The 22,873-nt window shown below is 42.5% G+C and overlaps 1 protein-coding gene across 1 annotated transcript in view; it reads left to right on the forward strand.

The window, feature by feature from the left end:
• LOC126174759 (uncharacterized) overlaps positions 1–22,873 on the forward strand; it is a 174,496-nt gene that overhangs the window by 122,094 nt on the left and 29,529 nt on the right. Inside the window, exons 4-5 of the mRNA XM_049921089.1 lie at positions 4,926–5,040; positions 15,091–15,299. Of these exons, the coding sequence (XP_049777046.1) occupies positions 4,926–5,040; positions 15,091–15,299 (324 nt within the window). The remainder of the gene's footprint in view (positions 1–4,925; positions 5,041–15,090; positions 15,300–22,873) is intronic.

Raw genomic sequence — 22,873 nt, forward strand, 5'->3', positions numbered from 1 at the left:
GCTACCTTCTAGCCGAATAATTCTCTTTGTCACGAGGTCATAATCGTTCCGCAGTAGTTTCCGGTGTATGAGAGTAAGCTTATGTTGGTGTGTTTCAAACATCGACGTGATTCGTCTTAACAGAACACGATGGAACACATCTGAGACACTATTGGGATGCAGCTCCGCGACCACAAACCACTAGCTCTTGAAATTTGTGAATTGCGTAAGCTGTTATTACACATGCGGTGCCAAATATCTTCCGAAAACGACTAAAACCTTCGTAGAAGTCCTGATATACCGAAGTCGCAAAGGTGGACAAACACGCTGTGAATCAGATGGTTATACTGTTCAGGCTCACCTGCGTTCATAGAGCCTCCCTACCGAGTCCCCCGATATTTCTGATAAACGTCAATGATATTCCGATAGGGTCATCTATAGATTGAAAACCGTTTCTCTAGGTGATATAAGAATATGTTGTATAAATTGTATCAGGCTTCATATTGAGAAAGCTAGCTTATAAAATATTTGACAACAAGAACAGATTGTTGAAGGTAAATCGATTATTACTAAAAATTTGCACAATTCAGTACATGAAATTCAGTGACTCTCATAGAACTCCAGAATTCATAAAAATGTTCAATTCGATCAGTGACTTAGATTGTGTTCAGTCTTTGAAAATAAAGATCGAAAACTGATATGGAAAATTCAATCTGTTCGACTGCTGGAACATCCTTGTCGTTGTGTGATTTTTGGCTGAAACGGTGGAGCCCCCTCTAGGCCAAACTTGGGAGGTGTGAGCCCGGAGCGAGGCAGTCGGTGGTGAATCGAGGCCGATATACTTCGACATGCACTTCTAACGTGTGCCGTGAGTTGGCGAGCCGGAGAAGGAACTGTGTTGTACTCTTCCCGGTATACGGTCTGGTGACTTCGCCGCAGAACTGTGTAGCTGGTGTTCCTGGTTATTGTTGGTGGACGTGGAAACGACGACCCCACGGTAGTGGATTCAGTCACAGCCTGGAGCGAGGTTACGCCCGTATACAGTCTGTGGCAGTATCAGGAACGGTGAAATTAATGGTGTGTTTCTTCCGAATTTAAAGTGTTGGCCGGATTAAGTTGTACTTCAGTGTTATCCGCTCTCTTGTTAACTGCAGTAATGGTGTCTGAGATGTGTGACTGACTCGACCGTTTGAGCTCATAGGCGGTGCCTCCGTATAATCCTTGTGCAGTTGCTGTAATCAGTAGAGTTTGGCATTTGTATTTTGCGCTTGTTGTAAATGCCAAGGAAATTATCTGCAAGTTGGCAAGACTAGTGTATGATGTATACGTGCAAGTGAGATAAGGTTCAGTGAGATTACGGGCAATTACTTGTAAAGTGTTTATGTGATATGGTGGGCTGGCTACCCTTCGAATCGTAAAAACGTAGCTGCCGATTGTGAGTTGAGTAATATATACTCTAGGTTATGGTAAATCATGGGAACTAAACGAAGTTTTCCTTTTGTAATATAAGATAGATTGTCATCTCTTCTTGATTATTGCTAAGCGTTGTGACCCTTTCAGGATAAACGTAATAAACCAATAAAAGAAATTGGAACTGTAGAATTATGACGGTTATTGTTAAATGCTAACTCCAGTTAGTAAAATTATCTGCCACCGTAATATTTGACTGTGCGAGGTGGCGGAACGTTTAGAACATTGGACTTGCAATCGGGAGGACGACGTTTCGAACCTGCATCCGGCCGTCCAGATTTAGGTTTTCCGTGACTTTCCTAAATCGCTTAACGCGAGTGCCAGGATAGTTCCTTTGGCTGGCATGCCTATTTCTTTCCCCATCTTTGACACAATCCGAGCTTGCGCTTCGTGTCTGCTCACCTCGATATCGATGGAACGTTAAAACCAACCGCTCTTTCTTTCTTCTGTAATTTTTGACCAGATGTACGTTCCAGCGACTGAATAAACCATCTGATTGCCGGAATTTATTTCTAATTGAATCTATACGGTAAATCTCAAATTTTTTTGGTGTCTCTAGGTATTTTAATACTATTAGTTCAATAATTAGTTGAACTTAAAGTCATTTATTAAATAACGGCGTACTGTGTATGCTTAAACTATGAATCATTAGCCTGCTATTCCTTTTAATTTAAGTTGAAGCTACTATTTATTATTACAGTTGAGTCGTAAATACTCGTGTATTTGGACTGAAGTAAAGCATTAACTCAATATCTGGCCGTGTTTAAACCCAGTATAAACAAGTGGTCGCTTAAGTAAATATTTTATCATTTTCAGTTTTCCTAAAGTTCTGTCGTAAGGAACTGACATTTATCATGGTCTTAGTTTTGCTAAATTATATTTTAGAATACAGTTTTTTTTACGTTATGATGCGGTACGATATTCAGAAAGCTTTTATGTCAAATATCTTAACGATCTGTACAATTGTTTGGTCAAGCTAGACTTGGAGAATGAGCAAATGCTATTCACATTAAAAGATTTAATTCTTGTCTTAGTGTGTGTGGTGTTATTGATAAATGTATCAAAATGTCATTTAGCACATTATTCACCCAGACCTCAAACCATACTCCCATGTGTTACAAACCAAAGGAACCCTGTCGTTTGACTACATTAGCACTATGCACGATCATAGCCATATGTGATTGCAGATGGAAATCTTTGCTTATTTCTGTCTAAATTTCTTTATTCGTGATTTTTGGAATCAGTTTCGGGAATGTCGACTTGCGGGGATTAGGTATTTAGCATATTGTAGTTTATTATAAGAATTAAAGGTAACTTAAGAGTTCAGTAACATTCTGCAGAGACCTCTGAAAAAGAAGTAAGCAAGTAGTTGTTGTTGTGATCTCCAATCCAGAGACTGGTTTGATGCAGCTTTCCATGCTACTATATCCTGTACAAGCTTCTTAATTTCTAAGTAACTACTGCACTCTACATCCTTTTTAATCTGCTTAGTGTATTCATCCCTTGGTCTCCCTCTACGATATTTACCCACCACGCTGCCCTCCAATACTAAGTTGGTGATCCCTTGATGCCTCAGAACATGTTCCACCAACCGATCTCTCCTTCGAGACAAGTTGTGCCACAAATTCCTCTTCTCACCAGTTCTATTCAGTACTCCCTCATTAGTCACGTGACCTACCAATCTAATCTTCCACATTCTTCTGTAGTACCATATTTCGATAGTGACAATTGTTTTTCAAAACAAATATTCAATAGTGACCATGATTGTTAGCAAGTTTCTTTTTTGTAAACAGCCAATGCGAAACTAGGTGTACACATATATGTAGAGCTACCTGACAGAGCGTGTTAAAAACCTCATTGGTGATATGGAGTATTTAAGAGTGAATGTAAGGACATTATATTGAACAAGGCCTTTAACTCAATTGAAGAGCATTTTGCACAGGGACTCTGTGGAGCCAGTTGTTAGGTTGTTCATTCATTCATTCATTTCATTGTTGCCCTTATGGACAGTGTTTGAACTCGAAAATCACATGATGACACAATTTTCACTTCTTTTCCTTTCTTCCTCTTCTCTTCCCAAAATCTCTTCATCCTTTGGCTGTGCTCCTGTTTCCTTTGCTCTGTCCATAATGTTCCTGTCTTCTTTCTCTCCTTTACAATAAATTTTGCACTCCTAACTTTGTTTCTGAAGTATTTCCTGTCTCCTATCATTTGCCTGTTGATCCCTATCTGCCTTAAGTCTTCGTCTATTTCATGATACCAATTTGTTTTCTTGCTTGAGTTGTTTACTACTTCAAAAATTTTCTTTGTAAGTCGGTTGTTGTCCATTCTCTGTATGTGCCCATAGAAAGTTAATCTGCGTTTTCTGATCGCGTCTGTTAGTCTGGCAGTGTGCTGGTACAGCTCTTTGGTAGGTCGCTTCATCCATATGCCATCTCTGTGAATTGGTCCAAATGTTTTTCTGAGAATTTTGCGCTCTATTTTTTCTGTGTCTATGATGCCTGATGCTCCAATTGTGGTTGTTTCTGACGCGTACAATGCTTTCTGGTAATACAACTGTTTTGTAGTGCCTAAGTTTGGCCTGCCTCGATATGTTTCTTATTATAATGTGACCATGTGAGTTTGTATGCCTTCTGGAGTTTCTTCGTTCGTTCCATGTTAGCCGCCTTGTTTGATCCTCCCATTTGTATGTACTCCCCTAAATACTTAAATTTTTCGACTCTTTCTACGGATCCATATACAGTATGCATGGTGTGTACATGTTGGTCTGTCGTTCCATATATTGTGTCTTCTCGTAAGATACCTGCAGACCTGTTTTGGCAGCTATTTCATGCAAGCATTCCAGTGCTTCCTTTGCCTCCTGTGTATTATTGCTGAGTATGGCTATATCATCTGCAAATGCCAGACATTTTATGATTGTTTTGGTTTCACGTGTTCTTCCCAGCTGTATTCCTTTAACTTGTTCCTCCCACTGCTTGATAATTTTGTCTAACACCATGTTGAACAGGATTGGTGAGAGCCCGTCTCCTTGTCGGACACCTGTGTGTATGTGGAAGGGTTCCGAAATTTCTCCCATGAACTTAATCTTGGAGGTAGTGTCTGTAAGCGTCTGTTGTATAAGTGCCCTGGTTTTTCTGTCGATACCATATTCTTCCAGCACGTCAAAGAGTGTCTGTCTGTCTACGGAATCATATGCTTTTTTAAAGTCCACAAAGGTAACTACAGTGTTTCTTGCCTGTCTGACTTTCAAAAGTGTTCTCAAGTTCCAGATCTGTTCGATGCATGATAATATAGTTAATATTTAGAAACGTGTTACAGTAATATTTCATAAAGATAAATCATTCTTTTGGCCTAGAATTTAAATAAAATCTACGTCCTTGAATCTTTTTCCGTTTTAGAAACTCCTTTGCACAAGTCCATTGAATATAATTCTTTTAATGCTGAAATGACATGAGAGCATCCGGAACGTGTTACAGATCGTGTGCGGCATCTCCGCGATGGTGATGGGCACGGTGACGTTCATCGAGGAGCAGGGCGCCCTCAACCTTGGCCTCGGCATCCCCGCAGGGGCGGCCACCGTCGCCGCTGCAGGTGAGGCACAGCAATAGATGACGTCGTCGACAACAGCCCGTATTTTGACAGGACTATATCCTGTCATTGTCAAGGCAACACTGCAGCAAAAAACGCTCTGTGCAAAGGAAGTGAAAACCTCGGTTTGCAGAGAACTCCGGAAACGTAAGTCTCACCCACACTCAACTGTCACACACACACACACACACACACACACAAAGCACTGACGCCATCATAAGCATAAGCGTCACACCACGCCTACGAGGTCCGAGTAAATCCACCACTGCTGACTATTGGCACCAGTCGTCCTATGGAATACAACAACGTGGCGATTGTGGTACGTAGTTCCAGCTACTGGGAAAAGAGGGATAGTGGTTTTTGCTTAGATTCTGCGTGGACTGCTGCTCTCTCCGTTGTCAAAAACAAACGGACAGAGTTAATGCTACTTCACATGTTCATTATTAATTACACAGTCTATAAATTCTGATGACTGACATCTTCCGTTTGTGATGGCGCTGTTGTTTACCCTGCGCATGTGTGTGTGTGTGTGTGTGTGTGTGTGTGTGTGTGTGTGTTTTTACGTATCCGGAGTTTATCTGCAAACCGTTTTAAATTCCCCAGTACATCACTTACCTGCTGCAGTTCTACCCAGAAAATGGCAGGGTGTGCTCCTATCGAAATATCGGCGGCTGTCGGCAACATTACCAGCCTTCATTCTATTACCTTATTTGAACAATAGAGCTTTGTTTGTGCATTTGTTTACATACAGCCACCGATTGTCTGGATAAGCAACGTCTTTTACTGTGGCTCACATGTAAACGTGAGATGACACTCTCATATCATGTTAGTGGATTTCATCCCTTTCATGGCACTGAAAATATAGGGGAACTGTTTTCACGTTGTTGAAACTTAGGCCTAGTTATATTAAAATAGTGAGCAGACAAAATGCTAAATAAAATGGACGAAATAATGCGATATTTTGCTTCTGGATGTACTAGTACCACAGCGAAACGCGATATGTCAGACTAAAATTTGTGCTGCATCTCTCCTCCCCCCCCCCCCTTTTTCAATCCATCATTCCCATGTAATTTAGCAGAACGTAATTGTACGGATGAATATAACCGCGAACAAGTTCGCGAGACGGAGTCAATTTCTATTGTTTACTTCTGTAGATCTACGAGTAAAACTTTGTATTACGTATATGTAATGTATGTAATTAATAAAAGGTGCAGGAGAAATTCGTTTTGAATGCAGATGTGGAACTAACCTCAAACAAAACCACACGTGAATATCTCTTTCTTTGGAACACAAGTTCAAGTAAGTATACGGTAATATCAACAGCAGCAAGTAATGGTATAACAGGAATGGGATTCAATATGGATAGGAAGGTACGGTTGAGAGTGTGTTACCGTGAACAGTTCAGTGTTAGGGTTGTCCTTATCAGAATCGAAAGCAAGCCAACACCGACAACGATAGTTCAAGTATAAATACCGACGTCGCAAGCAGAAACTGAAGAGGTAGAGGAAGTATATGAGGTTATTGAAAGGATAACACTGTACGTAAATGGAAATGAAAATCTAATAGTCAAGGGTGAGTGGAACGCAGTTTATTGGAAGGAGTAGGATAAACGGTTATAGTAAAATATAGGCTTTGGATAAGGAGTGAAAGAGAAGAAAAGCTAATTGAGTCCTGTAATAAACTGCAGCTAATAATAGCGAATACTCTGTTCAAGAATCACAAGAGAAAGAGGTATACTTGGAAAACGCCGGGTAATACGGGCAGATTTCAGTTAGATTACATCAATGGCAGGCAGAGATTCCTAAATCAGATACTGGATTGAAAGGCGTACCTATCAGGAGATATAGACTCAGACAACAATGTAGTAGTAACGAAGAGTAGGCCGAAGATTAAGAGATTAGTCAGGAAGAATCAATGCGCAAAGAAGTGGGATACAGAAGTACTAAGGACTGACGAGATACGCTTGTGGTACTCTAAGGCTATAGGAATAGCTCAGTAGGCAGTAGACAGTTGAAGAGGAATGGGCATCTCTAAAAAGGACAATCAGAGAAGTAGAAAAGGAAAACACAGGTACAAAGATGGGAACTGCGAAGTAAAAATATGTAACAGATGTAATACATCAACTGATCGATGAAAGAAGAAAGTACGAAAATGTTCAGGGAAATATAGGAATACAGAAACAAAGGTCTCTGCAGAATGAAATAAATAGTAAGTTCAGGGAAGCTACGACAAAATGGCTGCAGGAAAAATGTAAAGAAACTGAAAAAGAAATGATTGTCGGAAGGACTGACCCAGCATACAGGAAAGTCAAAACAACATTCGGTGAAATTAAAAGCAGGTGGGGTGACATTAAGAGTGAAACGGGAATTCGACTTTTAAATGCTGAAGAGAGAGAGAATAGGTGAAAACAGAACACAGAAGGCCTCTATGAGGGGGAAAATTCATCTGGTGTGACGGAAGAAGAAGGAGGAGTCGATTTAGAAGAGACAGGTGATCCACTACCAGGATCAGAATCGTGTTACTCAGCTTGACCATATCAAACTTTATAAGGGTAAAGTGATTGCTTTGATATGGATCAGTTATCGCATGCGAATATTCGATAGTGTGCAATGTCTTGAATCAGCACATCTAAGGCACTTGGGTCTAATTTCGTTATAAGTCATGTCGACGGTGGCGATATCTCGGAAACCATAAGCACTTATCTTATATGTGTTCGTGGTGGAGCATACGGCTGTTTACCTTTAATGACACATTCTGGAAGACGCAGCATTGCTCTTTATAAAAGCGTACTCCCACGCAGTAGTAGATAGTGCTCAGACAACAGGACAACTGTATTAAGGAAAGTGTACTGACATGAAGCCTTAATTTCGCGTTGAGGACTGCAACTAACCAGAATCTGAGTCGTCCAAGACACAGCACAGAGAGATAGCTAGGGCTCTCGAGGGAGAACTGTTCGCTCGGTAGAATATGAGGCGACAGTGACACTTATTGTAGGAAGATATCTACAAGTAAGCATCCGTCTACTCACCCCTAATGTGTGCTCGTCGAAGGATACTGCGTATTCGGTAGTCATTCTCTAATACTAAACGAATAAGAACACGTGGACTTCCGGGGTGTTAGATGATAAATCGAAGTATTCTTGCTCTCTAAAATGCTTTCCAACCACGTATTAGTCTTCGATTGCTTAGACTTGTCAATCAACTAAGCAGTTAGAAAATCGCAATTAACAGCGTCTGATTCTCGACAGAAACATCACCATCAAGAAAATATCATTACTAACTTCAGTGTATTCATAATCGCACGTTATTCTACTATGTTGGTGCATGCGTTCGTAGAGTTCTTGTTCTGCATATTGGTACTGTTGTTGCTATGGGTTTATTTGTTATTTTCACTTTTATTTGTAGTTCACCGTTGCTATTTGAGATTACATATCGTCATTATTTCGTTTGAATATTGTGCATGGAGCTGTGAACGTTAGAATATTTAGTGCCAAGTGGTGAAATGGAATTTTTCTGACATTCTTTTGTGTGAGTTCAGTAGAGAGGTGACAGCACCGAAGACAGCCAGACACATTCGCGTCGTGAATGAGGATAATGCCACTGGGCAGATCACGGCAAGTGCATGGTTTCCTGGTTTTAAGAACGCCCATTTTACATTACTGATTCTCCACGCTCAGGAAGACATTCGGGGTCTGGTGAAGATAGTTTGAAATCATTAATCCACAATGATCCTCGTCAGTGTATTCGAGAACTGTGGCCATTTCACTATCGTGTGTCATATATACATGCTATGGGGAAAATTCAGAAAACTAGTGTATGGGCACAGCTTGTTGTAAGCCAAAACCCTAAGAATCAACGGTCGGTCATGTTGGGACCTTTGCTTGCTCATCGTCAATTGGCTTTTGTAAAACATCTACTATTTCTATTCTGTATCGTTACTGATTAGGAGGAATTGTGGCTTTACGCAAATATAAGAAAAAAGAGGGTTGGCTGAGACCAAACAAAGCAGCAATTCTCCGTACAAGGACCAGCACGCATCCACAAAACTCAATGTTATGGTTTAGGGGCAACAGCGACGATGAGGTTTTCTACGAATTCCTTCCCCGAGGTGCAACCATCGCTGTTGACATTTGTGGTCGACCACTCAGACATATTTCAGACGCAGTTGAAGAGCAACGACGAGGAATAATGTGTGAAGTGACGCTCCTCCACCGTAACGTCCGCCCGCATTCTGCTAAACTAACAAAAGGCGCTGTGCAGGAGTTGGGTTCCGAAGTCATTCCGCACCCGCCAAGTTCACCTGACCTTGTGCTCTCACATATTTAGCTTATCCACTGTCTATTGAACAACCTTCGGCGTACTTTCTTTCCAGAGGAAAACTCTCTCCGAATAGTGTTCGACAAGTTCTTTGCCTGAAAACCACGCAAGTTCCCTGGTCGAGAAATCGAAACTTTACTTCAGCACTGGCACTCTTTGGTAAACAGTGAAGGAGAATATACTGATGACTAAAGTGTCTGTTATGTGAATCTGTTGTGTCTATAAAAATTACAGAAAAACGATTCGAACTTACACATCAACCCAGTAAATGCACTTCGCAAATCACGCACCGCCCTTGTTAACCAACAGAAAGTGGCTTAAAAATTATGAGCAGCAAATTATGCGTATGTTTGAACTATAAAAGATATGATCAACTATTCTGGATATGCATTGAAACACAGCACCTGTAGGCAGTGTAGACCAACAACAGATTTCTTGTGTGACCGAGACACGAACACAGGACCGATATTCATTGCTTACTAGACTTAAAGAGACACGATAACGTAATTTTTACGAAGCACTAGTTAGTAAATCAGAACTAGAATGTTAATCGAATCACGCACATGTAATCGTATATAGGCCGTGACACCGATGCAGCAACTATTGAGCCTATTAACTGACAACGATAGATGTTAAATATGATTTCATTCGCAAGTAACAACTTTAAATGACGTGACGTAAAGTAAGTAATTGGTTGGGTGAGGATTTCAACCCAGCACCTCATCCGCTTATTAACTAACCTCAATCAAAAACTAGATATCCATATTGTCGTAGTCTCTGTTACATTATTGAAGATACAATCCATAGGTATTTTCCAACCTTGTAAACAACTACGTTGCACTGTCCTACAGGTGTGTGTCTTGTCTCTCGAACGGTTGCTGTGTTGTCGCTTATTACAGACGTTTACAGTAATGCACTTAATTGATTTTCCTCATTCGTCGCGTATCATATAGGTAACTAAATTGAATGTGTGTTTCCTTTTTATACACAAATAAGGTGTACATTAAATGCATACATTATTTGGTTACTTGAAACGTGGGCTGTCATTCTGATGGTATTTCTCCTAGAGCTGTGTTAACAGTTACTCCTTTTCCAAAAGCAAATGATGTGTGTCTGTGTGTCTCCCCACTCGAAACTATTCCTTTTAAATAAATAATAATAAAAATTAAATGTGACAAGTTCCATTATGTATACTAACAGATAAATTATTCCCTTAAAAAGACGTACAGTTATTGAAAAAATGCATAAAAAGAACAGACGTAATATAGAAAAGGAAGCGAAATTATGAAGGAGGTCTGTGGTGATGATAGGATCCACGTACAGCCTACATTCTCGACTTTATCACTTTTTAATTTAGCGTAGCTTGCACCTGTAAATATTGCTATTTATGACCTCACCTCGGAAGGATGAACACCGTAGTTGCAATGCATCAACACTTAGAAACAGAAAAAAACGCAAGACAGCAGATGCATAGTAATACAGAATAATAAAATTACAAATTGAGAGACTATGCTCATCAAAAGAACTCGATAACCATACAATACATAAATAAAACTTTCAATTCCGTCCGAGAAGGAGTAGCGGAAAGTAATGGCAAAGTGTTTGTCTGACGTAAAGTCCAGAAAGCAAACGCGTGTGTATAAGTCTGCCACGGCACAGAATTTTTTCTTTGTGCTCGATTGGCGAACTCGCATCTTGTGTGTGTGGCTTATCTTAAGCAACCTGTTACTGTTGCGGTTCTCCGACAAATGTATCGTTGTGCTCGTCTTCTCACTTCAGTTTTGAAAGCCAGCCATCGCAATGCAACACGAAATCTGAAGCGCATTGACCTGCTACATCGTTACTTCTGTTTTCGAAACTCCTTACCACTGCTTCACAACAGGAAATGTTATATGTATTTGTTGTAGGGGCACTCTAAGTTATCGTCAGTGCACAGTAGACATAATCACTTCCCAGTCGCACTCCCTATTTCAACAGTATTCATGACAGCACACACCAATTTCATGAGTGTCTTTCACTCTGTTACCCTTAGGTTTTTCTTCCGCCAAAGGTATTTACCTTAGCTCTGTTAGACCAGACGTTATAAGATAATTTGTCAAGTTAAAGACTATAAAGGCAATTACAATTTTTGTATGTTTAATAGAATATGTTACACGTGTGCCTCTTATAGTGGTAAATTCTGCGCTATATGTTGTTGGTTTCTAATATTTAGAAAGTCATACAAACTTCATAATTATTTCCTGCAAAATTTGCTGAACATTAACTCTCCCAGAGCAAGTTGATCGTGAACACTCCTCATTTAATCTGTGGTTCGTATAGTCTCTACTAGGTGCCATTTAGAGTCCGTCTCTCTCCCCCTCTCTCCCTCTCTCTCTCTCTCCTCCTCCTCCTCTCTCTCTCTCTCTCTCTCTCTCTCTCTCTCTCTCTCTCTCTCACACGCACACACACACACACACACACACACAGATACACACACACATCACGTTTATACATTTCAAGATTTCATTTTACAAATCACGTAAAAAAGTTGGATATTTAGGCGAGAGAGGGCATCCATTGTAATGCTGACACTCCGACCTAGCAGTTTAAGGCGGGGGATGTTTTGGGCCATGGTTGCGTAAGATACCTGTGGAAATCAGCACACGACCCCTCCCTCCCTTTTTTGCCACAGTGACAACGCAGGCAAGTAAATGTGTGGCACGTGTTAAAAAATGCTTCTTGTACTCCTCTTTGCGTTGGCTTTGTGTTGTGCTTTGCTGGTTCTTTTCTTTCATTTTCTTGTTCTGAAACGACTGAAGAGTTGCTGGTCCATCACAGAGTTAGAGCACGAGTTTCTGAACACGAGAGGGGATCGGCGATCCCTGCGACGTAATGTCAGCTGTGCCTTCACAGAAGCAGTGAGTTGCCTGCCCTGCCACAGGCAGAGGCAGGACTTGCAACATCTCATCGCTCCTCTCTCCTCGGGCGGTCTAAGTTCCTGTTTGTCTACGCTCGCAGCCGACGGCCACATTTCGGAGTCCGCCCTATAGTATCTCGTTCCCACTGACTGCAGTACTTCTCCAACACCAGTTTTGTTGTGGACAGTGGTTCACATCCCTGCATGCTTATCCGGCTTCCAGTTTTGCGTGAGTTCCCCACTTCAGTGACTCCCTTGATTAGCTCACGCCTGATATTCTTCGACAACCTTCTCCTATCTGATGCTTACATCGTTCTACCACTGCAGTTTCAAACATCTTTCCGTTCTTATCTTGTCGTATGTGTGCCTAATAGACAAATGGGAGACCGGGGCACATACACACGTATTTTTTTGGAATCTTTTAAATTTATTTGGTTACTCTTATAGTGTATAAAATTGTTTAAATTTTGGGCGTTATTATTAAAATATAACTAGTTCTATATATTTCCAAATTAGTCACATTGTAGAGTTCAAAATAATGTTACATAAGCTCAAATTGAGTGCATTAATGTGCCCTGGTGTGGACGAGTTTACACAATTATAACGTCAAATTTACGTGTATCATAACACAATATTGCATACACAAAACATGCTCCGAAACATTTTAAAATATTTTTGTCGTTAGAAAATTACAAGCCTACTTACACCAATCGACATTGCAGAAAACGAAAATTTTACTATCAGTAAACAAATCTCTTGACAAGCTTCACTTAGTAGCGTAAAATAGCCTAAACAGAAGTCATAATGTTAATTGCAGGCCTTTCAATCACCTATGTGTGAGTTAGAACTTCTGTACACAAAAAATAATGTGGTTCATATGGAAAATATATCTTAAGCCTCCGCTCTACATATAAAGAGCTGGACTCGTTGTTGATTTCTTTTTGACAGGATGTACCGTTTCAAGCAGAAAATCGAGAGTCAGTTTTCACCCTCTACATCAGACTGCTGCAGGTTATAACAGAAGTGCAGAAGAACTGGCTAGAACGTTCATTGAGAAGGGAGTGCTTGCTAACAAGTGTGAGAGGAGATTGAGAGGAAAGTGCAGATGCAGGATGATAGATGACATACACAGAAGAGAAAATTACGTGTACCTAAAGAGGATCACAGGAGAGCATCGAGAGATACCATGTAAAAAACACTAATTATGACATCAGTAGTAGGTCTTGTTCTCAGTTTTAGCAATTTCTTCCTCTATCAGTCCTTGCTCTCATAGAATTAATTCTTGAAGTTCATATAGCATTTACAACAGTTTCTATCTTCATTAGTCTTATGTTTTCATATTTTTAGATTGCGTTTTGTACCAATCTTGTCTTTAAGTTTGCTTCCGAACGGTGTAAGGCAGATAGCAACGCAAAACAGTGAGTAAACGTACCCCAATAGAACTGTGTGAACGTCCCCCATTGCCATGTTTCAAACAGACTCCAAACTACCGAACTAAGTTTCAGACTTTAGAATCATACAAATGTCATTCGTACACTAGAATAATTCCTGTGGACGTACATTATACAGGGTGTTACAAAAAGGTACGGACAAACTTTCAGGAAACATTCCTCACACACAAAGAAAGAAAATATGTTATGGGGAAATGTGTCCGGAAACGCTTACTTTCCATGTTCTCTTCAAATCACATTAATCATGGAATGGAAACACACAGCAGCAGGACGCACCAGCGTGACTTCAAACACTTTGTTACAGGAAACACTTTGTTACAGGAAATGATGAAAATGTCCTCCGTTAGCGAGGATACATGCATCCAGCCTCCGTCGCATGGAATCCCTGATGCGCTGATGCAGCCCTGGAGAATGGCGTATTGTACCACAGCCGTCCACAATACGAGCACGAAGAGTCTCTACATTTGGTACCGGGGTTGCGTAGACAAGAGTTTTCAAATTCCCCCATAAATGAAAGTCAAGAGGGTTGAGGTCAGGAGAGCGTGGAGGCCATGGAATTGGTCCGCCTCTACCAATCCATCGGTCACCGGATCTGTTGTTGAGAAGCGTACGAACAATTCGACTGAAATGTGCAGGAGCTCCATCGTGCATGAACCACATGTTGTGTCGTACTTGTAAAGGCACATGTTCTATCAGCAAAGGTAGAGTATCCCGTATGAAATCATGATAACGTGCTCCATTGAGCGTAGGTGGAAGAACATACTGACGAAACTAAAATGAGCTCTAACATGGAAATTAAGCGTTTCCGGACACATGTCCACATAACATCTTTTCTTTATTTGTGTGTGAGGAATGTTTCCTGAAAGTTTGGCTGTACCTTTTCGTAACACCCTGTAAGTTTAACTATTGAAATTCTAAACCAAATGTTCCATAAGTAACCAAATTTACATATCTTGCACAAAAACAATTTTTATTGTTCATTTTGACGCAGTTGGTCCCGTGAAATTGGTGACAGCCCTCAGTACATTGCAGTGCTAATCATCCATTGTCGGTAGCGCTCTGTCAATAATGTTTCCCGAGAAAAGTGCTCTTTGTAAACGTGCCTTGCATCTCAACTGCTGTTTCCCCTACATTCTCTTCGGATGATTACAATCTTTCTGTTTCGTAAATGGGCTTTCAACCACTTTCGTGGGCTCATGTAGACAGGTGTGGACTGCAGCTGACATCTCCCGCTGCCAGCAGGTTACCTTTTGCAGACGAGACATGGTCCTGTGTAACTGAGCTTCCGCAGTTGTAACTAGCACGACTCTTTCTGCCTATTCCACTTCTGTGTTCCGGAGACGTGCTGCGTTCTGTCCTGGTGCCTGACGGTGCTCCCGCGTGTCGACAGCGGCCAGCATCCACTCGAGCCGCGGCTTCGGCGGCTACCGTCCCCGCGGCCCGTCCCGCTGCCGCCGCTGCCTGGGGCCGAGCACGCCGGCCGCCGTGCTCTGGGGCTGCGCGTGCGCTCTCCACGCCGCGCTGCTCGTGCAGGCTGCCCGCACCGCCATCGCGGCCAACAGCGCCGCCGAAGACACCGACCTCACAGTGCTGGCAGCCGTGAGTAACGCACATTCTGAGCCACCACAAAAGCCGTTCTCACAAGTGATCAGTATTTATACTATTAATTGAAACAATTAGAAATGTTACCCGACCAGGTACATTAGCAGTAAGACCAGCAGCAAATACAGGGTGGTCCATTGATAGTAACCGGGCCAAATGTCTCACGAAATAAGCATCAAACTAAAAAACTACAAACAACGAAACTTGTCTTGCTTGAAGGGGGAAACCAGATGGCGCTATGGTTGGCCCTCTAGATGGCGCTGCCATAGGTCAAACCTATATCAACTGCGTTTTTTTTTAATTTGATCCCCCATTTTCATTACATATTCGTGTAGTGCTGAAACTCCCCTTAGAAAAATTATACACGACTGTGCTTAAACTGACACACCATATTTTTTTTAGCGCAACGCAATCTTTCAAAAATCTCTACAAAGGAATGACCCTGACTAACATTAACCTGTACCTTTCACAAATCACTTACCTCACCAAAAATCTTCGTTACTCGAACTACTGCAATACAGCGAGGGCCACTACTGCCAGCTAAATAAAAGATTCAAACTACAGAGGGCACTAACTACTGATAGGCATAGTTAGCAAATGAAAGATTTTAATAGAGAACAAACAATGTATTTACCTTAATAATCATAATATATATGCCTTCCAGTCTTACAAATTTCAAGTCTCCGCCATTTCTCTCCCCACATCCACTACTGCTGGCGGCTCACCTCCAACTGCGCAACGCTACGCGCTGTTCACATCCAGCTGCCGCTGCCCAACACTACAATGGCAGACAACAATGCAAACTAGCCACAGACTGCACACAGCACAGCCAGTGATTTTCATACCGAGCGCTACGTAACGTTGCCGATAAGAAAACATAAACAGCCTACTTACATAGCCCCCACATTCACGCATTTACACACATTTCATAACTCTTAAAGTACGATTCTAGGTTTCCAACATTCTTTTTCACAAGTCAGAGTCCCTAACCACTATTCATTACTCCTTACCTTATTTGTCGACACTTCTTCAATATTTCATCATAACAGATACGTAGCATAATCAAATAACTCATATAGCATCAGCTTATTGATCATAAACATACCGCAACAGCATAATACACATCTTCGTCGTAAAAATAACATCATAACACCTCAGTCAACTCTCAAAATCGTCGTAGCTTCCTCCAATAATTAAAAAAAATTCTCTGCTCATGTCAAAAGTGTCATCTGCCTCAAACGTACTTTAAAAATCGTGAGCCCATACCAAAGACATCATTCAAACCTCTCATAATATCACAATGGGTCCGAAAAAAAATATGAACAGTTCATAAAGTACAGACAAAATACGATTTCGTAAGTGTGAAGCACAGTCTTGTATAAATGTTCAAAAGGGGACGTTTCAGTACGTACAGAAATATAAATGTTTAGCTGGACCACTTTTTTCGCTTTGTAATAGATGACGCTGTAATAGTCACAAACGTATAAGTACGTGGTATCACGTAACATTCCGCCAGTGCGGACGGTATTTGTTTCGTGATACATTACCCGTGTTAAAATGGACCGTTTACCAATTGCGTAAAAGGTCGATATCGTGTTGATGTATGGCTATTGTGATCAAAATGCCCAACGGGCGTGTGCTATGTATGCTGCTCGGTATCCTGGACGACAACATCCGAGTGTCCGGACCGTTCTCCGGATAGTTACGTTATTCAAGGAAACAGGAAGGGTTCAGCCACATGTGAAACGTCAACCACGACCTGCAACACAAATGATGATGCCCAAGTAGCTGCTTTAGCTGCTATCGCGGCTAATCCGCACATCGGTAGCAGACAAATTGCGCGAGAATCGGGAATCTCAAAAACGTCGGTGTTGAGAAAGCTACATCAACATCGATTGCACCCGTACCATACTTCTATGCACCAGGAATTGCGTGGCGACGACTTTGAACGTCGTGGACAGTTCTACCACTGGGCACAAGAGAAATTACGGGACGATGACAGATTTTTTTCACGCGTTCTGTTTAGCGACGAAGCGTCATTCACTAACAGCGGTAACGTAAACCGGCATAATATGCACTTCTGGGCAACGGAAAATCCACGATGGCTGCGACAAGTGGATCTTCAGCGACCTAAGCGGGTTAATGTATGGTGCGGCATTATGGGAGGAAGGATAATTGACCCCCATTTTATCGATGGCAATCTAAATGGTGCAATTTATGCTGGTTTTCTACGTAATGTTCTACTGATGTTACTACAAGGTGTTTCACTGCATGACAGAATGGCGATGTACTTCTAACATGATGGATGTCGGGCACACAGCCCGCGTGCGGTTGACGCGGTGCTGAATAGCATATTTCATGACAGGTGGATTGGTCGTCGAAGCACCATACCATGGCCCGCATGTTCATCGGATCTGACGTCCCCGGATTTCTTTCTGTGGGGAAACTTCAAGGATATTTGCTATCGTGATCCATCGACAACGCCTCACAACATGCGTCAGCGCATTGCCAATGCAATTGCGAACATTACGGAAGGCTAACTACTCGCTGTTGAGAGGAATGTCATTACACGTATTGCCAAATGCACTGAGTTTGACGGACATCATTTTGAGCATTTATTGCATTAATGTGGTATTTACAGATAATCACGCTGTAACAGCATGCGTTCTCGGAAGTGATAAGTTCACAAAGGGACATGCATCACATTGGAACAACCGAAATAAAATGTTCTAACGTACCTACGTTCTGTATTTTAATTTAAAAAACCTATCTGTTACAACTCTTCGTCTAAAATTGTGAGCCATATGTTTGTGACTATTACAGCGTCTTCTAAAACATCCATATTTCTTTACGTTCTACACGAATATGTAATAAAAATGGGGGATCCTAATTAAGAAAACGCAGTTGGCATCCGTTGCACCTAAGGCAGCGACATCTAGCGGCCCAACCATAGCGCCATCTGCTTTCCCCCTTCAAGCTAGACAATTTTCGTTCTTTGTAGTTTTTTCGTTTGACGCTTACTTCGTGAGATATGTGGCCCGGTCACCAACCTGTATAATCGCTAGACACGTAGCAAGCACAGGGGCTCAATTTGTGTCTCTCTAGGTCCACTTCAAGTAAAACGATTTCAGATTCTGGCCGACCAATTTGATGTACCATCAGGTCGTGTAACATCAATGCCTTTTGAGTTAAACAAAAAAGGATGACAAGGCATGATTAATCAGAAATTAAACACTGACGGAAAAACTAGCAACTCCCAGAAGAAACTTCTGTGCTGTAAATGAATGTTAGTAGGCGTATTTCTACGTCTGAAAGAGGATGTCAGTTCAGACTCGCGCCAGGCGTTTAAGAATGCTGCTAGGTGCGCCACTATGAGGATGCAAATCAGGTTTCCTCTAAATTCACCATTTAACGGTCGTGAGCGTTAGTTACCTTTGAGGTTTAGACGTGGTCAGTCCAAGTTAGTTAACAAAGCCTTCAAAGCGACAAGCCAAAATGGCTATGAGCACTAAGGGACTTCACATCTGAGGTCATCAGTCCCATAGAACTTAGAACTACTTAAACCTAACTAAACTAAGGACATCACACACTTCCATGCCCGAGGTAGGATTCGAACCTGCGAGTGTAGCGGTCGCGCACTTCCAGACTGAAGCACCTAGAGCCGCTCGGCCACAGCGACCGGCTTTAAAGCGAGAAAGACACCATTATCAACACCTCACTGGGTGCAAACGTGGTCGTGTCACAAGACTATGTGAAGCTGAATATTCTTTCTGAGATATTACAGAAAGACTTGACAGGATTGTAGCCACAACTCATGATTTCTGGCAGCGGTGGCCACGGCTGTGTAGGGTCGCAAGAGGAACGATCTCCAGATGTTCACGTGGAACTACCTAGACGGAAGACCATTGTGTTCAGCGTATGGCTCTAGAGCATCGTATTGTATCTGCGTCAATAATCTGAGCAGCAGTTAGCACGATAGTGATAAAACGAGCTGTTACAAATCGGTTACTTCAAGGACAGCTCCAAGCCAATCGCCCTGTAGCGTGATACCGACTGGCCCCAAACCATCGTCGTTTGCAACTTGGTGGTGTCATTGGAGGGTAGGATTTTCTGTGTTTTTACGATGAAAGCTTGATCTCCGTCGGTGCCAGCGTTGGTCATGTGTTGGTTAGAAGGAGACCAGTTGAGTGCCTGCACCTGACTTGTCTGCATGCTACACACATTCCACCTAAAACTGGAGTTATGGACTGGTATGCGATTTCGTATCACAACAGGAGCACTCTCGTTCTTACCCTGACTGTCAATTTAATCGGCAGCCTGGTCATTCGATCTGTTGTTCTGCCAGTCATTAACAGCGTTCCAAGGGGTGTTTCCCAATAAGATAACTCTTGCCCACATAATGCTGTACTCCACAGGGTGTCGACATGCATCCTTGGCCTGCTCGTTCACCATATCTGTCTCCATTCGAGAACATTTCTGAGTTTATTGGACAACTACATCATCCTCTACAAACAGCAATAAGCATCCATGTATCGAATAACCGATAAGCTGTGCTAGATGACATTGTGGCATTTTGTGTAGGAGCAGTATCGGCCTCTCAAATCAACCTCCTTTGCAGGGCAGTCTGTTTGTCAGGGGCAATTAAATGGCTTTCAGTCGCGTGATTTGTAGGCTGCTCAGCAGGGCAGGTGTGTTGTGGTAGCAGTGTCAGCCTGCTTTACTGAACTGTATAGCAGGGGCCATGTGTTCCATTGAACGTGGCTGGAGACAGATTGAGGTGGATAAATGAGCACAAGGAAATAACAAGGAAAAGGAGGATACAGAGATACAAGTGAAAAGTGTAGTGGTGGGTAGGGCGAAAGGAAGAATTGGAGGCAAAGTGGGAACAAGAGGAGGCAGGATGATGTCAGAGAGATGGGGGAGGAATATATGATCAGAGACAGAGAGGATGTAGGAAATGGGCAAAGAGAGGGGAGGAGGAGATGAAGATACAAAGAGTGGGGAGGAGAAAATAGACAGATAGGGAAGTGGCTGGGATGGATAGACAGAGGGAGGAAGTGGTGAGAAAAGAGAGGGGGAGGAAGAGGGGTCTATGTGTGTGTCGAACGTGTATTTGGGTGAAACTGATGACAGAAGGCTAGTAGCTAAATAAAGCAGAAGCATTGTCTAACGGAAGTGTTTCATATCTGGACTGGTGTCACGCCACCAGTACCAGTCAGTTCCTATAAGTATTCTTCTGAGTAACTGTAATAAACAATAAATATAATCAGAGGGTTTGATGTAAAGTATCCGACACTTCGGCATTTTTATACAGACTGCTTTATCTACATTGTAGGTTGCATATGTTGCTGGGTGCCATGTGATATTACTAGATAAATACGAATTTTTGCAGCCATGACTGCGTGTTGAAATATTTTTATTTCCTCAATGACATGTTTTGACAGAATCTTGCTGTCATCTTCGGATGTTCTGGAAACTGGTCATGATTCGGACAACCATAATGAGGAGAGCACACTCCTTCTACACTCATCAGCCAAAACCTAAGGACTAACGACCTAATGTCGATATAAACCCGTCCAGACGATAGCAGCATCACCAGACTAGGAATGACTGTTGGTAATACACACACAAGGTGCATGTAGTATCAGTGAGCATGCTGTCCGTCTGAATAATGGGGGAAGGTGGGTGATCTGTCAGTGTTTGACCAAGGGCAGATTGTGATGGTCCAGAGACTCGGCACGAGCATTTCGAAAACTGCACGACTCTTCGGGTGTTCTAGGGTGTTTTGGTGAGTGCCTTCAACAAGAGGCAACAGGTAAACAACTTCTAGGCTTCTAGGCTTCACGTGTCGGACTTCATGGGCTGGGCAGACTAGTAAAACAGAACAGGCGGTGAACTGTGGCGGAAATAACGTCAGACCTTCATGCTGGGCTGAATATGAGTTTGTCTGAACACACAGTGAACAGAACACTCCCTCCTAACAATGGGTCTCCGCAGCGGACGACCCACTCTTCAGCCAATGTTAACACTATGACGTCGGCAACTATGACTGAAAAGGGCACGTCACCATCGGCGCAGGACATTGGCGCAGTGACAGAGCGTTGCTTGGTCAGTTCAATCCCAATATCTTCTTCACAATGCCGATGGAAGGACACAAATCCGTGGTCTTCAGGAGAACAGCTCCTTAATACCTGTACTGCAGGATAGGGATAAGCTGGCGGTGGGTCCATTTACTCGGACATCCATGGGTCCTGTGGAGCTTGTGCAAGGCGCCAGAGTCCATAGGAGTATAGTACACCCCCTGATGACGGTCGTATTTCTAGACGGCAGTGGTATTTTTTAACAAGATAAAGTGCCATTTCACAGGCCAGGAGTGTGATGGAGTGGTTCGAAGAATACGGTGGCCCCGGCTCCCTAGATCTGAACCTGAGCGGTCTGGGATGAAATTGAACGTGGCGTCAGAGCTCATTGGTCCCTTCCTGGAATGTACGGGAATAAGTTGACTTCTGTGTGCTCATATTAAATTCAAATGACAGAAAGGTTCCGGAGTGGAATTAAAATGAAAGGAGAAAGGACATCAATGATATGATTCGCTGATGACATTGCTATCCTAAGTGAAAGTGAAGAAGAATTACATGATCTGCTGAACGGAATGAAGAGTCTAATGAGTATAGAGTATGGATTAAGAGTAAATATAAGAAAGACGAAGGTAATGAGAAGTAGTAGAAATGAGAACAGCGAGAAAACATCAGGTTTGATGAAACTTCCTTGCAGATTAAAACGGTAAGCTGGACCGAGACTCGAACTCGGAACCTTTGCCTTTCGCGGGAAAGTGCTCTACCAACTGAGCTACCCAAGCACGACTCACGCACCGTCCTCACAGCTTTACTTCTGCCAGTATCTCGTCTCCTACCTTCCAAACTTTACAGAAGCTCTCCTGCGAACCCTGCAGAATTATCACTCCTGAAAGAAAGGATATTGCGGAGACATGGCTTGGCCACAGCCTGGGGGATGTTTCTAGAATGAAATTTACACTTTACAGCGGAGTGTGCGCTGATATGAAACTTCTTGGCAGATTAAAACTGTGTGCCGGACCGAGACTCGAACTCGGGACCTTTGCATTTTGCGGGTGAAGTGCTCTACCAACTGAGATACCCAAGCACGACTCACGCCCCGTACTCACAGCTTTACTTCTGCCAGTATCTCGTCTCCTACCTTCCAAACTTTACAGGAGATCTCCTGCGAACCCTGCAGAACTAACACTCCTGAAAGTAAGGATATTGTGGAGACAGCTTAGCCACAGCCTGGGGGATGTTCCTAGAATGAAATTTTCACTCTACAGCGGAGTGTGCGCTGATATGAACGTGCAGACGTCCCTTCAGCGCCCTACTGAGGCCTCGTTACTACCATTCCACGACGCGTCGCCGCAGTTATCCGTGCCAAAGGTGGACTTACCGGCGACTGGTGGACATAATGCTCTGGCTCATGAGTGCGTAAAACAGAAGCTCTGTTTTATGTACGTGATAATCCCAGGTGGCGCCTGTCTTTAATAAATGGACTTGATCTCATTA

The sequence above is a fragment of the Schistocerca cancellata genome, chromosome 3, assembly GCF_023864275.1.
Source record: "Schistocerca cancellata isolate TAMUIC-IGC-003103 chromosome 3, iqSchCanc2.1, whole genome shotgun sequence".
In the NCBI taxonomy this organism is placed as follows: domain Eukaryota; kingdom Metazoa; phylum Arthropoda; class Insecta; order Orthoptera; family Acrididae; genus Schistocerca; species Schistocerca cancellata.